This window comes from Enhydra lutris, unplaced genomic scaffold (assembly GCF_002288905.1).
Source record: "Enhydra lutris kenyoni isolate GAN:26980312 unplaced genomic scaffold, ASM228890v2 scaffoldscaffold10, whole genome shotgun sequence".
Classification (NCBI taxonomy): Eukaryota; Metazoa; Chordata; class Mammalia; order Carnivora; family Mustelidae; genus Enhydra; species Enhydra lutris.
The window spans coordinates 6,044,748-6,065,098 of NW_019154094.1; the positions used below are offsets into that span (position 1 = coordinate 6,044,748).

General features: G+C 50.5%; 1 protein-coding gene across 3 annotated transcripts in view; it reads right to left on the reverse strand.

Moving 5' to 3' along the window:
* Positions 1-20,351, reverse strand: part of LOC111143824 (SREBF chaperone) — a 67,961-nt gene that overhangs the window by 12,228 nt on the left and 35,382 nt on the right. For all 3 annotated transcript variants that reach the window (XM_022497744.1, XM_022497745.1, XM_022497747.1), the window contains exons 3-4: positions 9,533-9,662; positions 216-373 (exon numbers count right to left, since the gene is read on the reverse strand). In XM_022497744.1, the coding sequence (XP_022353452.1) occupies positions 216-373; positions 9,533-9,662 (288 nt within the window). The remainder of the gene's footprint in view (positions 1-215; positions 374-9,532; positions 9,663-20,351) is intronic.

Sequence of the window (20,351 nt, forward strand, 5' to 3'; positions counted from 1 at the left end):
GGAGGACAAAACTGCGCCCTCCGCAGAGGTCCAGGGGTGTGTGGCCACGGGGACCCCGCAGGATGCTGAGAAACGCAAAGCTGGCGCCCCTGCCGCTCTGCTCGCCTGTTCAGTTTCCGCCAGCTGGCTGGCTCCGTGGTTAGAGAGAGGCTGGCATCCACCCCTCCTGCGGTGCGGAAGGGGTTCAGGGAGGCTGTGGTCTCCGAGAGGGATACCTGTCTCTCAGCACGTGGTTCCGGATCTCTTCCACCAGCTGGAATGCACGTGACAGAGGGGAGCGAAACACATCCACTGCCAGGAGGTTCTTGTGCCAGGGAGACACCGAGGACTTCACAAATATCTGCTGGATGTAAGCCACGGGGGCACCCACATACTGTGGAAGAAACGGGGGAAGGGCAGAAAGGTCAGCTCGGCACCGGCCCATGCTTGGTAAGGCTGTACTGAGGACCTACGATGGGCAAACCATGTGAGGCCTGAAGGACAGGACTTCAGAAATGAAGGTGTCCACAAGGGGCTCTTTACTGCCTACGGACCACTTCCTACTCGCTTCCCAATAGACCAGGGGTCAGCAGACCATGGCCACAAGCATGTCAAGCCCAGCACCTGCTTTTCTGAGTACGGTTTTCCTGGAACACAGCCGTGGAACACACTCCACTCTGTGCTGTCCCCAGCTGCTGTCACACAACCATGACCGCGGCAAGTGTTCAGCACAGAGACTGTGACTCATGAAACCTAAAGCACTTACCGCCCTGCCCTCTATGGGACGGGTCTGCAGCCCTCACAGAGGACCCTAAGCTCCCAAGAGGGTGCGGCCTGTCTTACTGACCCCACCACTTGCATGTCAGTGGATTTTAAAGATCCAAAGACCCAATTTTAAATCCCGGCTCTCCAACCGTACGGCCTCGGGAACATGTTGTATTTTTCTGGATTCCAGTTTCCTCACTGTGAAAGGATGTGACCGACATTCACCCCACAGCATCGAGAACACACACACACACACACACCCCACCACATGGACCCACACACACGTGCATACAAACAGCACATGCAGAGATTACGTATTCACGGAAATCTTACCAATAAACAGTTCTGGCACAGCTTTTCATTGCCACCACCCCGGCCCCCTGACAGTCCTGTGAGAAGCAAGGTGACTCCCCAGGCTCTCAGGACTCGTGCAGGGGTTACCAGGGCCCAAGCCCCCGTCTCCTCACTGAACGCCACAACCTTCTCTCACTAGAACTGGCCGTCTGCCCTGGAAGAACTAACAACAGGCCCCTGACTGAAGCGTTCAGACACGTAACAGGCATGTCTGAGTAATTCCCAGTGACAGAGAGGTCATGGAGCACCCCCAAAATGAGGTACTGGATTAGCTGGCCCAGGGAGAAATGGCAGGGAGCCGTGAGGTGGGGAAGGCCTGGCAGGAGAAGGACGGAGAGGGCCTCTGAGCGCACAGCCAGTCTGGACAGCACGCGGGAGTCCTGCCAGGTACGACCAGAAGTCCCAGCTAGAACAAGGGGAGGCTGGGAGGACGCCTGCCTGAGCGGTTGCGGATTCTAATCCGCTGACAAAGAACAGCCCCCGGGTGTCTCTGAGAGGAAGAGACCAGGCGGAAGCCTCACTCTGGAAGCCTCTGGAGTTATGGCATCATCCAGGTGGAGGCAGGGCCAGACAGCCCAGCAGCCGTGACGCATGGCAGTGTCGCAATCAGGGACTCCCAAGAGCAAAGGAGGACATGAGGGAAGGCCACTCGGCCACTCAATGGCGCCCAGACAGTTCATTGCACAAGCAAGGTCAGGATGCTGAAGGCGAGCAGTTAAGTTCAGGCCTGCTGAGTGTCAAGGAACAACCCAAGGCAACCACCTGTGCCTCTGTGAAGTTTACGTTCAGGACACGCTCACAAAGGCGCTGCGGACAGAAGGCCTCACCTGCTGGTCTTTTGCACTGGACCTGGCCTGCTAGAAGCTGCTCAGAGGCACAGAGGATTCTGGAGGGAGCTGGCTGCCGCAGGCTCTGACCTGTACAGCAGCTCATCCGCTCAACTCCCCCCACAGGCCTGAGTGGGGGAGGAGCCATCTGAAATCAAACAGCTCTACAAGGAGACCCGCCCCAGGGCAATCATCCCCAAACCCTGTGAAGGACACGGCAGGTCAGCCAGAGACAGCACGACACCGCAGAGCCTCCAGCCCTGGTTTGTGCCCACTGGCCACAAGGCTGTGTCACACACGCCACCTCCTCTGCCCAGTGCCCTCCTCGGGCCCTCCACCTCCACCCTTAGGCCCTCAACTTCCTCCCCAGCCCCCTTCATCGCAGCCAGGACCACTTGCACTACCATCTCTACAAGTGCTAACGAACATGACTCAGAACCAGAGCCCTCTCCTGGGTCCTAGGGACAGCTCTAGAAGTTCTGGGAGCACCTTGCTCCACCAATTTTTTAAAAAAAGTTTCTGCTTCAAAGTGTACATGTTATGACTACCATCATCATTTTTAGGGGAGAGGATCCATGGCTTTCATCAGATTTTCATAGGAACATGTAATGACTTTGCCTTAGACGTCTCTTTCTCTGTTGTCCTTCCACCAGTGCTGCACAGACCCAGCACTCGTTGGTTGGCAAGCCCTGTCGGCAAGCCCCAGGGAATGGCTGATTCCTACAGCACAGCCCTGCCCCCTGGCCTTGGCTGGGCCTCCCTCTGCTGAAGGGCTCCTGACTCACCCTCCCTGATTTCCCAGTGAACTTCCCAAGCAGCTATTTTACGTCTTTGCAACTTTCCCAAGGTCTTGGTCCGCTCATTTAATAGGATTGTAACAAACTTGCCACCCAACACAGGCACCCTCAAGCCCCCTCTTCTGGGCATCAAAATTCCCTTACCATGGTTTATTCAACAGGCATGGACCTGACTCTTGTCACCCCACTATCTCAGTCTGGGTTCCCGGGGAGCAGAGCCCAAGACGGGTGGTTTATTTGGAGTGTGCAGAAAGTACAGAGAGGGGAAAAGCACAAGCCACTGGGAGGGAAAGCAACCAACAAAGGGTGTTACCGGCCAAACGACCTCTGCGGTAACAGGTTTTAGCTGAGTCACCCCACCTAAGGGACTAGAGAGCTCAGGTATTACACACCTGCCCAGCGGCTCCTGCCTGAGGGCTGCGGCTAGGGGACGCTAACTCCCCAGCACCTTGAGCTTGCTGCACCTGAGATCCGCTGACACAGGCGATGCAGGGAGCGGCAGCTGGCAAGTAAGCAGGCAGGCACTGAAAACGCAGCGGGACGTGGCCAGGGCCCCACCACTCCCCGTGCTGGGTGCTGTCAAGTGAGAGACAGGCAGACAGACACAGCCACCCATACCCCAACAGCGGCCACGGAAGAGGAAGGGCGCAGGGACCCAGACGCCCGCAGGCACAGAGCGCAGACTCCCCACTAGATGGAGCTTGCGGCAGGCAGTCTTCTCCCGAGACCCCAGCCACCCCCACCTCCCGGGGCTCACGCCTGCGTGCAACCCCGAGTGGGCAGCACCCAGTGACTGGCTTCTGACAAACAGATGACAACGAAAGTAACAAGATGTCATTTCTGAGATTAGGTTACAAAAGATCATAACCCTTGAGGGCGTAATGCTGCATGAAATAAACCGGTCACAAAAAAACAAGCACTGTACAATTCTACTTCTACGAGGTACCTCAAGTAAATTTATAGACACAGAAATAACAGTGGTTGCCAGGGGCTGGGGGCGGGGGGGTTATTAAGAGGTACAGAGTTTCCATTTTACAAGACGAAAAATTGCAGTGGTGGATGGTTGCACAATGTGAATGTATTTAATACCAATGAACTTATACTTAAAAAGGGTTTATATGGTAAATTTTATGTTGTACTTTAACACGCACCCATGTGCATACAAGAGTGTGCGTAACTGGAAGGCACAAGACTGTAACTCTTCCTCTTCTAGAAGTCCCCCTCTTCTGGAAGGCCCACTTAGCAAAGAACTGAGCGGACCCTCAGCCAACACACAGTGAGGAAAGGAGTCCCCCAGCTTGACAGCCTGCACTGACAGCAGGTCACTGAGCGAGCCTGGAAGTGGATTCTCCCCCGTCAGGCTCAGAGAGGAGCGCAGCCTTGGCTGATACCTTGAGTGCAGCCTTGGGAGACCCTGACCTCAAGGACCCAGATAAGAAAACCAAGGCCCAGAGAGATTAAGGATGTGTCCAAGGACAGAGCAGACAGGCAGCTGAGTCAGGATTAAAGCCAGAGCCACCCAATTCTCCAGCCTGTTTTTTCTCAACCGCCAATGTGCCTAGGTACCTGGGAACCATGAGAGTTCCATAGAGAACTAGAAACAGACAGGAAGGCCCCACATGAGCAGTGCAGAAGGGGAGCTGAGGTCAGGGATCCCCGGGATCTCCAACCACCAGCATTCACAGCATGAGGCGCTGACCAGGGCTCCTTGGAAAGCCCAAGTCCAGGCTCAGCCACCACCACAGACACCACAGGGCTGGCCCCGGAAGCCCCGCCACCGCTGCGGCCGGCCAGGTAGGGCTTCGTGTGAAGTTCAGGTTTCCTGGTGAGCCGGTCTAGGGAAGCCAGGCTAGTGCAAGAGACCTCAGGCTTGTTTTGTTCTTGTCACTGTTTTTTTTTTTTTAAACACAGTCCTTCCTCTACATTCAGACAGAGCAACCTAGAGCTCCAGGGAGTTTACCTTTATCCTGACACACCCAGGGGCTCTGCAGAACAGACAGAGGATACCTGTTACTCAGCAATTCTGAAAAATAGAACTCCTGATCCTTGTCTTCCAGCCCTGGGCATGTGACGGGGTGTGGTGGGCGGCGGGTGGGGGGCAGGCTCAGGGGACCCATCTGGGTTCAATTTCTAGTGCCAGCCCCGGCAGTGTGCCTTGGACAATGGTGTCTGTACTCTCTAAGCCCCCAGGCTCTTACTAGGGAACAGGGATAGAATCCCAGACCTCACACTTCACTGTGAGGACCCAAGAAAACACCACATATAACCATCCAGCAAAGTGTCTAGCCAAAAACATGCTGAGTTATACGAAGTTACATTACCATGGCTTAAAACTATTAAAATTAGATTGGGCTTCTCCTGCAGATGAATCCTTCCACTCCTTTCACACACCCACCCTTCTCCTAAGCATGGTCACCTCGTCTCTAAGTTTCTCCACGTTTAATACACTGACACTTTCCTCAAGTCCTTGCCTCTGGGGGATTGGCTTCCCACTGCCCATACAATCAAAGTTGAAACTCCACCACCTCAGATCCAACTTGGCCCCACCCACCTAATCACCTGCCACGGTCCAAGAGAAATGCCTCACTTTACATTCCTGGTCGGCTAAGTAAGCCACCCGGTTTCTCTGTTCAACAAGAAGCTTTTCTTCAGCAACTACTATGTTAAAATACCAGACTATACACGCTTAAATAGAACACAATTCCTACTGGGTGGAAACACAGAGCAGAGAGGAGAAGCAGGGCAAGAAAGCTGTGGGAGGCTTTCTGGAGAGAGTGGCACTGAGCTCAGGCTAAAGGGCTTGCAGGCCTGCTGTGCCCCAAAGGGCAATCCGAGCATATGAACTTTGGTCCTCCTGCAGGACTTTGGCCAGATCTGATCAAGTACAGTGATAGCCACAAATGTGTCAAATGCAAGTGATGGGCCAGGTACCACACTAAGCCTTTGCATGCCTTGTCTAATCTTCTGACAATGGATGATATAGATTCATCCCCATTTTATGAATGGGGAAACAAGGGCACGAAGCTGTGAAGAAACTTGCCCAAGGTCACACAAGTGTGGGGAATGGAAAGCTTCTATCATTTCTCCTTTGTTCTTCTCTTGCTCAGGTAAAAACATCCCTCTTTCCAGAAAGTGCCCCTCCCACGCTGACAAGGCTGAGTTAGTGACTCTAAGATAGGGTGGGCCTGATTCAGAGTACCAGGACTAGGCGGAGTGGATCAGAGACCTCTCTGCAGGACCCACAAAGGCAAGACCACAGAGCGTAGCTATGGCATCCCATTGTGGGGACACTAAAGCAAAAGGGGAGAAAAAACATACTGGAAAGACTGGCAATTCAATAAAAAGAAATCCAAATGACTGCATTCAAAATGGGCACTTGCAAACAGCAAAAGAAGACATGCAAATACAGTAAGCCCTTGACATTAATCATCTGGGAAAGGCAAATGGAAACCGCAATGAGATTTCTCTATGTATCCATTAAAAAGCCTTTTTTTAAAAAAGATTTTATTTATTTATTTGAGAGAGAGAATGAGAGAGAGCGTGAGCCTGAGTGAGTGAGCATGAGAAGAGGGAGGGTCAGAGGGAGGAGACTTCCCGCTGAGCAGGGAGCCCGATATGGGACTTGATCCCAGGACTCCAGGATCATGACCTGAGCCCAAGGCAGACACTTAACCAACTGAGCCACCAAGCACCCTAGAAAACCTTTTTAAAAACTTGTAGCAAGAGCTTTACGGTATAAAGACTGAACATTGTTACTGTACGGAAATTTAAAAAGTAACTTAGGAGGCTGATGTATGTGAAAAGAATGATGCTTCACCCCTGCAGTCTTCCCTAAACCCACAACCCCAGTCTAGAGGAAAACCGGAAACCTCCCCACCCACCCCCGACGGGCGGCTCTACGAAACACCTGGCCGCCACTTGGAGCTGCCGAGCTCATCCAAGACCAGGAAGGTCTTCGAGGCGGCCAGGGAAGCAGCAAGCGCAGGTGGTGTGGTGCCCTAAATGGGATCCTGGGAAAGACAAAGGACTTCAGGTTAAAAACCAAGAAAATGTGGTTTCCTTAGTTTCCCTTAATGACAGTTTCTCCGAATTTCCTTGCTTTTGATAACCTTGACAGTTTTTCGGAGTTGTGGTCAGGCAGTGCACAAAAAGTCCCTCAACTGGGACTCATGTGATGTTCTTCCCATAATTAGGCTGGGATTATGGGTATCTGGGAAGAAGACCAGGGGCAGAGGGTCTCACCTGTCGCACCTCAAGGGTATACACCATCAGCCTGATCTACCACTGCCGACGCTGACCCTGACCGCCTTGCTGGGGAGGTATCCATCTGGTTCTCCACTGTAAAGTGCTTCTTTTCTCTCCGTCTCCATAGAGTGTTCTCTGGAAAGAAGCCGCTATGCACAGTGCACGTTTAATGAAGGGGGTTATATCCCACCGCCTTGAGGGCAGAGTACTTACATCAATTATTTCGTATTTTTTGCCCAAATTTGTCTATTTCCCTCATTTACTTATTTGATCATATGAACTCAGATATTTATTTTATACTTTGGCCTATAATCCAATCCAATACTTTGCTTTATTGCAAAATATATTTTCCAGCACTGACCACCAGGAGCTCTTTCAGTTGGTTCCTGTGTCCCTTTGACATGTACCATATTTATATTAAACGGACATCTTTGTCTTGTCTAAGTGGCCTGGGACCTCCCCGGAAGCCGTGAGCGCTATGTGTCCCCTAGGTCGCACCCTGCCGGGCACACCGCAGACATGCAGTAAACATAGGGCGAAAGCTGGAAGCAACGGGGGAAGGAAGGACGTTCTCGTTCCCCGGTGGGCGGCAGGTGCTTGTGCTGTGCTGCCTGGAGCCTGAGAACCCTGATTTTCCTTTGGAAACGAGGTCCGCCCTCGTTCTCAGCCTCATGATGGAGACAAATGATGAAGCCAGTCCACAAAGTACCCGCCTTCACCGCTGGATCTGGGATGGGGAGTGACACGTAACCTCCCTTAGGATCAGCCCGGCACCCTCTCATCCCACACCAATGTGGGGCTGGCGCTGCTGGAGCTGCTGGCAGGCAGATCATGAGCGGAGCTGACAGAGCGGAGAGAGGGGCTCCTTCTGAGGCCCAAGCCATAGAGTCCCTGAGTCCTAGGACTCCCCAAATTCCCTTCTTGCTTACGCTGGTTTGGGCTGAGTTTTCTGTTCCTTGTAACTAAAGCAGTCCCTACCGCTCCTGCTTTGCTGGCCTGGATTTTGAGCATGGATTGTCCACGGAGGTAAGATGACAGACCACTGACCTGCACAGCCACCGGGTCACTGCACAGAGGCCTTCAAGGCAGGGGTGGGGGGTGCTCCAGTGAGGACGAGAGAGCAGACAATCCTCTGACTGCTGCGCCCACAATTATCCAACAGCTGCTTACTACTGTCATCCCGGACCGAAGAAGGGCACCACGGAAGTTCAAGGACCTCACAAACACATCACCCCCTCCCCCAACAGCTGTATTATTAAATGCCTCCCTGATATCCTCAGGCCCGCCGAACTCCTGGAGTCATGAAATATCCACCAACACAGACCACCCTGTTGTGACCAGGAGCCCTCGGTTCCACTCTGTGGTACAACTGCTTCGAGGTTAATGAGGGTAAAAGGTCTGAACCAAGAAGGTCCCAGGCTCGGCCAATGGTCAAGCTGAGACACGAAGTCACAGAGCAAGTTCCTGCCAACATCAGTCATGCTCCCTCCAATGTTAATGGACGGCGTCCTAGTAAGCTGGATGCATGTACAGCTTAACACACACCCGGCTGACCACGGTACCGGATGGCCACATTACCCGCAAAGGAAACAGAGGAACGTACCATCACACTCAGAGAAGGCGGCAGAGGAAGAGCTCTGCCCTCTGAGCTTTGCTTTTCCTCCTCAACAACATACTCAGCCCAGCACAAGTCCACGGGACCAAAGCACAATGTGTGAAGGATGGACAGTTCATCCACTACCTGGCAGGTAAAAACTTTTAGGGATAGGCTCTGGAGCTTGCCAGATTTCTGAGTAACGACTCCAGCGTCAGAGTGAGTGAGTGAGTTCCTCCGCCTCAGACCCTCAACTGGAGCGACTCTTACTTCCTCGTAGACATCAGATCTCAGTCAACTGAGGACAGTATGGTCCAGAAGCAGCAGGGACCCAGAGTCAGGAGTCCTGGGGTTCTGATGGCAGTGCTGACCCCACGTAAACTGAATAACAGAGGCCCTTCATCACTCCGGGTCCCATTTCCTTAACTGTAAAAGGGATTTAAAAAACCCAAAACACAAAACTCCACTCTCTCTACCTAACTGCATTTTGAGGAGAAAATCGGACCTAACCGACCTAACCCATCTGAAGAAATAAGGCACACACAGCATACGTTAGATGGTGTCAAGATTCTGCTGACAACATTCTCTAGGGATGCTCCGTGGTTCTCATGACCGCGTGGGACAAGGAGGAGATGGCCTGGCTGCTAGCGCCATCTCAGGCTGCTCGGCCCCGGGCATGGTGTGTGAGCCGCCCAGCTAGGATCCTGAACCCACCCGGCCACAGAGATGACAACCACACAGCCCACCCCGGTGATGTAGGACAGTCTCACTTTTGTGTCATTTGGGGTTTCCTTTCAAACAAGGCTATTCACTAACTGTGACTAGGTGTTTGTGGTGCCTGTGTAGAGCCGGTCAAGTACACATATTCACCAGTCAGAAGATGGCCACCCTCACACACTCCCAGGACCCCTGCCTCGGCCGATCTCCACCCAACCCTCAGGGCTCTCCCCGGCCACACGCTGAGCACCTACCCACTCTGGCCGCTCACTGGGCTCCCCTGGTTTGTGGTCAAGGGCCACAGGCGGGGGCGAGTAGTCCTTCACGGGAGTGGTGAACTCCACCGGTCCCGTCCCTGGCAGGGGCAGTTTCAGCAGTGGGCAGCTGGGATGAACAAGAAGGAGAGAAGGGTTAGGACACGACGGGAGCACAGTCTGCGCCGGGATGAGTGACGCAGGAGCCATCGCAGGTACAGTGCACGTGTGCAAAATACTGGAATCATAAAACTTCAGGGCTAGAAACACACTCACAGAAGCCGCCTTCTGAGATCAGAATTTTTTCAAGCTCATTTTTAGTCACAGAAAGCTTACAAGGAAGTCTGATTCGTAAAACAGGTTGAACATTTTTAGAGACGTAACAAAGATGCTAAAAAAAAAATTGTCAAATTAGATGTAAGCAAGACAACAACAAGAAACTGGGGCGGGGGGGGGGGGGATCTATAAAAATCCCAAAGATCCTGAGGCATACTGCTGGGCAATTGCTCCAATTTATTTTTTATTTTTATTTTTTATTTTTAAAGATTTTATTTATTTATTTATTTGACAGAGAGAGAGATCACAAGCAGGCAGAGAGGCAGGTAGAGAGAGAGGAGGAAGCAGGCTCCCCACTGAGCAGAGAGCCCGATGCGGGGTTCAATCCCAGGACCCTGAGATCATGACCTGAGCCGAAGGCAGCGGCTTAACCCACTGAGCCACCCAGGCGCCCCTAATTGCTCCAATTTAAAGAGACCACGAAAATTGTGTAGAACACACTGAGGGTATGGTTTATAATCAGACCCGCCATTCACAAGGGAAAACCCTGGCCTTGTATCAAAAAGCTGGCACACTGATGTGCATTTTCTTTCACATCTTTTTAAGAATACTTCTGTTTTTAATTGAGAATTAACTTTTATAGAATACAACGCACTAATCTTAACTACGTAGTTCAATAAGTTTTTAAATATACATACACCTGTATAATCACTACCTAGATCAAGCTATAGGACATTTCCAGAACCTCAGAAGGCACCTTGTACCATTGCCCAGTGAAGAGCATCCCCCAAACTACTATCGGGGGTGCCTGGGTGACTCAGTGAACGTCTCTTGGTCTCATCAGGTCTTGATCTCAGGGTCATGAGTTCAAGCCCTGCACTGGGCTCCGCAGTGGGTGTGGAGCCTACTCAAAAAAAATAAAATAAAGAAATTAGAACTTCTACCACCATAAATTAGCTTTGCCTTTTTAATGGCTTACAAATGAAATCACCCATGCCACGTGTGTACTCATGACTGGCTGCTTTCACTTAAACTTTATCTGCTAGATTCACCCACACCAGTGCATGCGGCGGATCACCCCTTCCCACAGATATGTGCCGTTCCCCTGAATTACACCTCAGTGCATTTTCCCATTCCATTGTCAAGGAACCTTTGGCTGGTTTCCAGTTTCAGTTATTAAGAATAAAGCTATTATGGTCATCTTTATATACGGCTTTCGGTGGCCATACGCACTCCTTCTGTTGGGGTGTGTTCCTAGAAGACAACTTCTGGGTGTTAGAGTGCACTTGTTCTGCTTTGTAGAGAATACTAATTTTCCAAAGCAGTTGCACAAATGTTATGTGCCCACCAGTGGTGTGATGGGAATTTCAGATGCTCCAGAGCCCTGCCACCTCTAGATGCTGTCAGGCCAATTAACTGCAACCATGGCCAGGAGAAGGCCTGGGTCTCTGTGGTTTCAATGTGCAACAATGCTGAAAAGTCTTTTGCATGCTTTTTGGCCATTTGGACACATTCTCTTTTCTTCAACTCTTTCGATTATCTTTTTCTCATTGATTCATAGCTCTTTATATATTCTAGCTATGAGTACGGAGTCCTCTTCACAGCTCCACATTTCCCTCCTTGTACAACTTTCACAGCACCCCACCACACTTGGTGTATTGTGTTATTTTCGTTCTCATCTCAAGGTATTTCCTAATTTCCCTTCTGATTACTTGACTCATTGGTTGTTTTAGTATGTACCGTTTAACTTCCACTTATCTGTGGGTCTTCCAGTTTTCCTTCTAATATTTTTAGATTCATTCCACTGTGGAAAAGGCACTCTATATGATTTCAGTCTTCTTTCATTTATTAAGACTTGCTTAATGTGGCCTAGCATACGGTCTATCAGGGAGAAAGTTCCATGAGCACTTGAGAAGAAGGTCGATCCTGCCACTGCTGGGTGTTCTCTACACGTCTGTTAGGTCTGGCTGGCAGACACTCTTGCTCAAGTTCCCCATTTCCTTATCATCTTGTCTGGTTTTTGTAGCCAGTACTGCAAGTGCAGGATTTAAGTAACTGTCACTGCAGATTTCTCAATTTTGCATTTCAATTCTGTCCATTTTTGATTCATATGCTTTGGGGGCTCTTGTTGGTGTTGGTGTGTGTGTGTGTGTGTGTGTGTGTGTAACTGTCGTGCACTCTTGCTTATTAAGGCATTTATCAACATCCTTCTTTGTCTCATAACCTTTTAAACAGTATCCGATAATCATACAGCCACTCTAGGTCTCTTTCTGTTACTATTTGGCACGGAATATATTTTTCCATCCTCTTATTTTCAGCCTCTCTGTGTTATTACATCTGATGTGTAGTCTGTATCTGAAGTGTCCTGTAGACAGCATACAGACAGATTCTTTTTAAATCTAATCTGCCAATGTCTCTTTTAATAGAAGAGTTTAACCCACTCACATTTTATATGATTACTAATAAGGAAGGATTTATTTGTACCACTTGTTTTTGCATGTTTTATATGACTTTTGTTCCTCAATTCCTTCAATTGTTTTTTTGTGTTTGTTTGTTTGGTTTTTGGTATCTGGCTGATTTTTGGTAGTGTGCCACTTTGACTCCCTTCTTTCCTTTTCTGCATTTTTCAAGTTATCATTTGGTCACTATGGGGAGTACAATTATTATTAACAATTTACAACAACCTAGATTAAATACTGCTGTTATAGAGGGGTTCTACAGACGTGAGCAAGCAGGAGAAGGGGTCAGTGACCTTGAAAATAAGACAACTGAAACCATCCATCCAAACTAGAAGAGCTTAGTTTCAATAGTACCTAAACACTGTTTCTATAGCTCTCTGTCTCTCCCCTTTTATAATATTATCGCCACAGATTCCAATCTGTATATTGTAGGCCCATCATCTTAGACTTAAAAATAATTGTTCAATGCACTTGCCTTTTAAAGCCCTAAAGACAAAGAAAGATGTTACAAACCAAACCAAAAGTTACAATCTGGTTACCTTTACTAGTGCTATTTTTTTTAAATATTTTTTTGAATTTATTTATTTTACACACAGAGAGAGAGATCACAAGTAGGCAGAGAGGCAGGCAGAGAGAGAGGAGGAAGTAGGCTCCCTGTTGATCAGAGAGCCTGACGCGGGGTTCGATCCCAGGACGCTAGGATCATGACCTGAGCCGAAGGCAGAGGCTTAATCCACTGAGCCACTCAGGCGCCCCTACTAGTGTTATTTTTAATTTCAAATTACTGTCTAGTATCCCTTCATTTCAGCCTGAAGGGCTTTCTTTACTTAGTGTTCTTGTACAGCAGGCCCAGTGGTAGCTAATCCCCTCAGCTTTTGTTTGTCTGGATATATCTCAATTTCTCCATTACCAAACAACCGTATGGTATAATATATGATTCTTTCCTGAGTTTTTTTCATTCAAAACTTTAAATGTTATCCCATTGCCTTCTGGCCTCCATGGTCTCAGAGGGGAAATCAGCTGTCAGTCGTACCAACACTCCCCTGAACACGAACAGTTGTTCCTCTCTTGCTGCTTTCAAAAGCCAAGGTTCAACTGTTTGGAGGTAGGTGTCAAGGGCTGTCTCCAGACTTAGCTAAGGTTCTGCTCTGGAAAGCTCTGCACAGCACACGGGCTGAGCCCTGGACTCTGCCTGCGGAGAGGAGTCTGGGGGCCCAGAGCTAAGACGGATGGAGCGTGAGCTTCACTCCAGGATGAAAGCGGGCAGTACTCAGTACTCTCCATGTCTGCGTCCGCGTCCCACACCACAGCTGCTCGAAGCACACTGACTGGACTAGATGCAGCCTTTTTCTCAAACCATAAATTACTAAAAACATCTGTGAATTCCAGGAGTCCAAACACTACAGCAGGAAGAGAAAGAAGGGAAGGACACTCCAGAGCCTCCAACTTTCTTAGGACAAAGTCTCTTGGGAAAAAGGTCCACAGACCTTGAAATTCTTCAAGAGGCTCCCAGTGATTCTTCTGTGCCCTGGAGCCACACAATTGCTCTCTTGCTTCTGAGGCTCCATCCCTGCTGGAACACGCTTGCCCATTCTTCTAGATAACTCATCTCTGAGCTCTCAGTTGTGGTACCACTTGCCCCAGGAAGTCTTTCCCCTTTCCCCAATATCTGGGTTCCCTTCGGTAGCTCCTCCTGTGAGCTACCAAAGTGCCCCATACTCACCCCAACATGGTTCTTATCACTGACAGTGGACCAGTTTCTGTACCCGTACTAGCGGTAGTTTCTCTCACTGAGCACCTATGTGCCAGATATGGATCCCAGTGCCTCCCACCTATGTGCTCATGTGAGCCTCACCACAACCCAACAAGACACGCACAAGCTACCTCACCACTAGAAAGCAACAAAACCAGCATGTCAACACCGACAGTGTGGCACCAGAGTCTGTGTTCTTAAGGTCACACTTAAATACCTTGTACTGCATTTTTTTTGCTAAAAAAATTTAATCGACCATATATCCCTCTTAACATAGGCAAAGAAAAACACCAAATTCTACAAGACTGCAAAATGCGAGGGAATAATCACCATCCATGGCTGCCAAATTCTAGCCAAAAGGAAAGCTTTGAAGGAAAGTGTCAGGCAATTTTCTTTTTTTTTTTTTTTTTTTTTTTTTTTAAAGATTTTATTTATTTATTTGACAGAGAGAAATCACAAGTAGGCAGAGAAGCAGGCAGAGAGAGAGGAGGAAGCAGGCTCCCTGCTGAGCAGAAAGCCCGATGTGGGGCTCGAACCCAGGACCTGGGATCATGACCTGAGCCGAAGGCAGCGGCTTAACCCACTGAGCCACCCAGGCGCCCCGTGTCAGGCAATTTTCAAAAGTAAAAACACTCACTTTTCCAAGGTTAGAAAACAGACTAGAGACATTTAAAGAAATTGTCTGGGGATTTCTACCACCACCCCCATGTTACTTCTGCAAAACTCGTTTCTGAGACCAGATTATATCTTGGCTTACCCTGATCTCACAGGGGCAAAGGAAATGAACCATGTCTCCAATACCTCCTCTTCCTTTCCTGTCTCAGCCCCACCCATCCAGCTGCTCAGGCCAAGCACTTTGATCTTGACTCCTCTTTTTCTCATACTTCACATCTGGTCCTCAGACTATCCTGAAGGCTCCACCTTCAAAATATATCCAGATAAGGCCACATCCAGGCCTTCCACTTGGACTAAGCAACCATCAGCTCTCACCTGGGGCACTGCACTAGCCTAGCTAGACTCTGCTTCTATTCCTGAAATCACTTATCTCTTAGCCAGGTATGGACCTGAAATCCCCAATCGCCCCCACCCGTAACTCTGTTACACCTGTGTGGCCCGTTCCCCACATAAGACCACCCGACACATCTCCTACAGGCTACTGGTGCCCTTCCCTTATCCCCCCTGTTCTTATTTCTGGGTATGCTGGCTCAATTCCCAATTTCCAGCTGCTAGCATTTGCATCTCTGTCCCTGATGCTGTTCCACGGCTGTTGGAGGCCTCTCTGCCTAAGTGGTGGGAACTGATGCTAGCGGGAGGCAGCCCTCAACCAGCGGCTGATGTTGTTACTGTACAGACTGGGGGTTCACAAACTACAGCCAATGGCCCATTTTTGTGTGGCCCATGACCTAAGAATGGTTTTTACACATTTAAGAGGTTCTTTTAAACAAACAAACAAGGGACACCTGGGTGGCTCAGTCAGTCAAACATCTGCCCGGCTCAGGTCATGATCTCGGTCGGGTCACTGAGCACCAAGTCAGCAGGCTCCCTGCTCAGTGGGGAGTCTGCTTCTCCCTCTCCCCCTGCTCCTTCCCCCCTCATGCTCACTCTCTGTCTCAAATAAAATCTTTAAAAAACTAAAACAACAACAACAAAGTGACTGAGGCGGTGTGTGGCTTTACTCTCTGGCCCTTTAGGGAAAGAGTCCGCTGACCCCTGGCACAGACTGTCCAAGCCCCCACACCCAGGCAGGAGCTCCAAGGCAGCTGTCCTACCCCATTTCTGCACATTCCCCGGTGAGATGACACAGCTGCCTGTGGGGCTCACTCCCGGATGCTGCTCCTTGCTTCCTAGCTCACTGCTCACTGGCGCCCGAGCTCATGTCATCTCACACACAAGCTACACGTACTCAATCCTTGCATCAGGGGAACCCAAACCAAAACGCCCTCCAGCCCACCAAGTGCCAGCCAAATTCCTGCCTATCCTTCAAGGCCACACTGCCTCCCCACTCCTCTGTCCCCAAGCAGATCAGTCCCTCTCCTCTATACTCTGCCACAGCCTGCAACCACTGAGCCCAGAGACCCCCTACTCATCTACACGATTAATACAGGAAACAGAGGGAGGGGACATGCCATTTTAATTCCTGCATCCCAAATACTAGCCACATGGAAGACATTCAGGAAATGTTCAGGATGAGGTATCTTCCAGACGGCCCACGCAAGGCTGACTTCGTGAGTGCACATTTTGCTGCACAGAACTCCATGCTCATAAGGTCCGAGTGCTTGGGGTTTAATGCTCTGCTATAGCAGTATGGAAATTCTTAATAAATTTAAACTTGTGTTCTGAAGTCCACCACAATAGAGTGTGTGCTGAGGGTATGGTGTGTAGGTTCACCTGTGGTCCCTCCTCCCTGGGACACGTTCTTGACCACTAGCCCCTCTGCCCCCACATCCCAGGACCTGGCCTTGCCCTCCCTTATCCACGTATCCTGTTTGTTGCCGCCCTCCCGCAGGGGCCTGAAAGTGAACAAAGGGAGGGGGTCAGGGTCAGACGTGCACACACCCTGTTGTGTCCCAGGGCAGGGTGAGGCGACGGCCATCCCACAGCCCATCTGGTGCGCCTTTGGGCAGGGGCGTTTCACCCACTCCCATGCAAGAATATTTAGGACCCTGAATGGTCCTTTCCTCTGCTTCTTGACCCAAAGCAGCCCTGCAATGTCCTATTCCTCTAGTCCCACAATTAAGGGGATGCTACTGGCCTGGCTCACCCCCTCTCACTCCCAGTCATCTGGGATTGGGGTTCAGGAGATGCTGAAGACAAATGGAAACAGCAACCACAGAAATGACACTCAGAGACATTGCCTGAGGCACCTGTCTGGAGACATCAAGGTGAGAGATGTTTCCTCTCTTCCCTTCTCAGGGGAGAACCACAGTGCAGGCCGAGGGGTGGGGTAGCGAAAGACTAGAAGGCAGTATTTCTGAGCTCTCCTGCTCTCTTGTGTCTGAGGAACTTTCGGGTGGTGAAGGAGTCTTTGATCTCCCACAGGCATTCCAGAGCCTTTCCGGAGCTTGTTCATGAGGCCAGGAGTAACTCTTGCTGGGGGAGGCCTGGGCTTTGGCATGCTGGACAGGCCAGCGTCCAGCAGCAGCTGCAGCAGCCGGTCCCTTGGGCTCTCAGGTGTCGGCTTCAGGGCACAGCTCAGTGGGGCTTTGGGACTCATCCTCAGCTATCCAGCCTGGCTCTCCAGAACACAGTCACGGACAGGCCTTCACCTACTTAGATTTCCTTCCTGTCCACAAAGAGAATAAAATGTGTCTAGAGTGGCCACACAGGCAGAGAAAAAAGGAGCCTTTAATACAAGCCCCTGTGTGCACACCCCACCAAGAGCATGGTGATCTGGGGAAACTCAAAACATGGGCAGAGCAGGAGAGAGGCTGCCACGCAGAACCACCACAACTGAGACACGCAGCCTCAGCCCCAAGATACTGTGTCCTTCCATAGAAAAAGGAAGAGGAAAGGAGCCAAGCCTGCTCTGGCATTCCCGCACAGGCTGCACAATGACATGGGGTTCAGAATGGCCTCACCGTGATCTGACCTGCTCTCCAAGTTAAAATCACCCTCTCTAGCCATGAGCAGCAGGCTGCAGAATCAACAGAATCAAGGGATACCATGACCCTCATGCTAACCTCTGACCTGCAGCCAGGAAGGCCGGTAGGTAGCCCGGCACCCAAGCACTCTTTCTTCATCCCACGGTGCACCTACCACACCCCCGCCTGGAAGCGAGAGCACCCTCTGCCTTGCTGGGCTGCTGCTGGGCCACACCTCGGGTGGCCTAACCTCCAGGAAACGTGAAGACACCTCTTGCCACAGTGCCTACGTGCTGCAGGTTTCATCAGATTTTCCCAGAGGAAAGAGCATTCACTGCTCCCAGGGTGATCCGGTGCTGACGAACGGGGTCTACAGCTCGCGTGACCTTTAAGATCTGAACAGGGGTCTCAAGAGCAGGAGTCCTTTGAGTTCAAGCTGCACCAGTGCCCCATTCCAGGGACAATAAAAGATAAGCCACTAAACAGAATGCAGGTATCTAACAAAACTACTAGAAGCAGTCTACGACCCACACTTTGCTTTCTGCAGGCAACCCGAGACTGAACAGGAGGGGGGACCCTGCCCTGGACAAAGAAGCTTCGCAGGTTAGAAGAGGACAGGGAGGCTTGTGCCCTAGGGCCACAATATCTGGTCTCTTAGACAAAAAGGCCCAGAATCTGTGGATCTGTTGAAACAAATTTTGTCATTTTAGGAGGCTAACAGACTTCATTTAGCTTTGCAAAATGTTTCCTAAGCCAATCAGATTTTAAGAAAAGCTGCTAAAAGGCTCCTTCGAGATGACAGGACAAAGCTGCTGCTCTGGGAAAGTACACGGCACTGAGAACGGGACAGTATCTAAGGCTGGTTTTCCTCTTCAAAGAAAAACCTCGTGACTGCAAAGACACGAGGAACCTGTAGTGCCGTGAGAAGGTGGGACCAGAGGAGGTAGCAGGTTTTCAAAGGGGCTCTCCAGGGGACCATCCTTCCTGCCCAGCTGCTGAGAGCTGACTGATGGCCACAACCATGAACAGGAAAAGAGGGGAGGAAGACGCCACTCATTCTTCCTACAGGGTTTAGCTCAGAGGTTTTCCCCCAGAGAAGCCTCCCTGACACCACCATCTCCCTTTGCACCGAGGCCAGGTCACATCTGCTGAGCATGACATCCAGTGGCACTGCGGCTATCTGTCTTGGGTCCAGATCGCACTTCTGAGGAGATGATATGTGCGTCACTAGGCTGGCACAGTGCTTGGCATATGTTATGGCCATCTTTTTTTTTTTTTAAAGATTTTATTTATTTCTTAGAGAGAGAGAGACAGTGAGAGAGAGCATGAGAGAGGAGGGTCAGAGGGAGAAGCAGACTCCCTGTGGAGCTGGAAGCCCGACACGGGACTCGATCCCGGTCCTCCGGGATCATGACCTGAGCTGAAGGCAGGTGCTCAAGCAAATAAGCCACCCAGGGGCCCCTGTTATGGCCATCTTTACTGAAGTGCTATAAAACCCACTTGGAGCGCTCTCCTCAATTTCTGTTACACAGGGCTAATGTGTCAAAACCCCTCTCTGGTCTTGTCTAGGCAGGTTCTGCCTACAGATCCTGCTCCTGGCCCACGGCTGCTGAGACCATGTCTCTTGGGCTTCCTGTTCAGGGAGCAAACTCCCTGCAACAAAAGCTATCAGCACTAAGCGGTGTTCTTCAAAAAGTTCCTATCACCTTGGTGAAGTGGAGGAGGTACAGGGCTTTCCACAAGGACCTGCCGGCTGTAATACCACTTATCAGCTCTCCACACCAGTGTCATCACCTTGAAAAAAAACCAGGACATAACCACCCCAGCTAAGGAGGTCAGGCATCAGATGGAACAGCACGTGTGAAAGGGAAAGTACCAAAGGACCTACAAGCCAGGAGTCAAGGAAGATCAGTCTTCCTTGCCTTCCCATCAGCCCAGTCCTACCCCTAGCCTCACCCGCCCCTTCCCCAGGACGGACGTTCAGCCAGGAGCACCTGCGGGACGTAAGGCAGGGTTGGCAGCATCTGGGCTGTGTTGGTTGTTAAATATCGTATCATCACATCTGCCTCTTCCCCAACCTTCCAGCCCATTCGAATTCACCCAGAGTCGAGAAGGGGTCCTCCAAACTTGAGACTGTAGCCATCTTCTAAGGTTTTCATACCAGAAAACCTCACGTCATAAAACCAAGAACTGTCTGTTCTGAAACACTTGTGTAAGAGCAAATTACTCATTCAGAGGGAAGGCCCGACGGCACCCAAGCAGCTGGTACATGTATCCCACATTCCTGGTCCAGGACGCTGCCTGGTCTCACCTGGCGACACCCAATCCCCAAAGATGAATGGCAAACAGGAAACATCCTTCCCTTTTCCTATAGCTAGAGTCATCTCTGTGGACAGGGAATCACAACTACCCCCTCTTCGACTCAAACTGACCACACAGCATACAAGTTGAATTCAATGTACTCGTTCACCAAGTATTTCTTACCACCTTCCCACGTATGGAGGCCACTGAAGACCCAAGGATTTAGGGCATGGGAAGCCCAGTCCCACCACCCCCAACAGAAGGCCATACCGGGGATAATAACCATGAGTGTCCCCACGAGCTGCTCCAGAAATCAGAATAAAAGAGAAAACACTTTTTGTGGAGACGTGGCAGTGCCGCAGACAGGTTTTCAAGAAAGACAGTCCAGTGGTTCTCAGCACGTGGTCCCAAGCCTGGGAACTTGTCGGAGATACAAATTCCTAGACCCA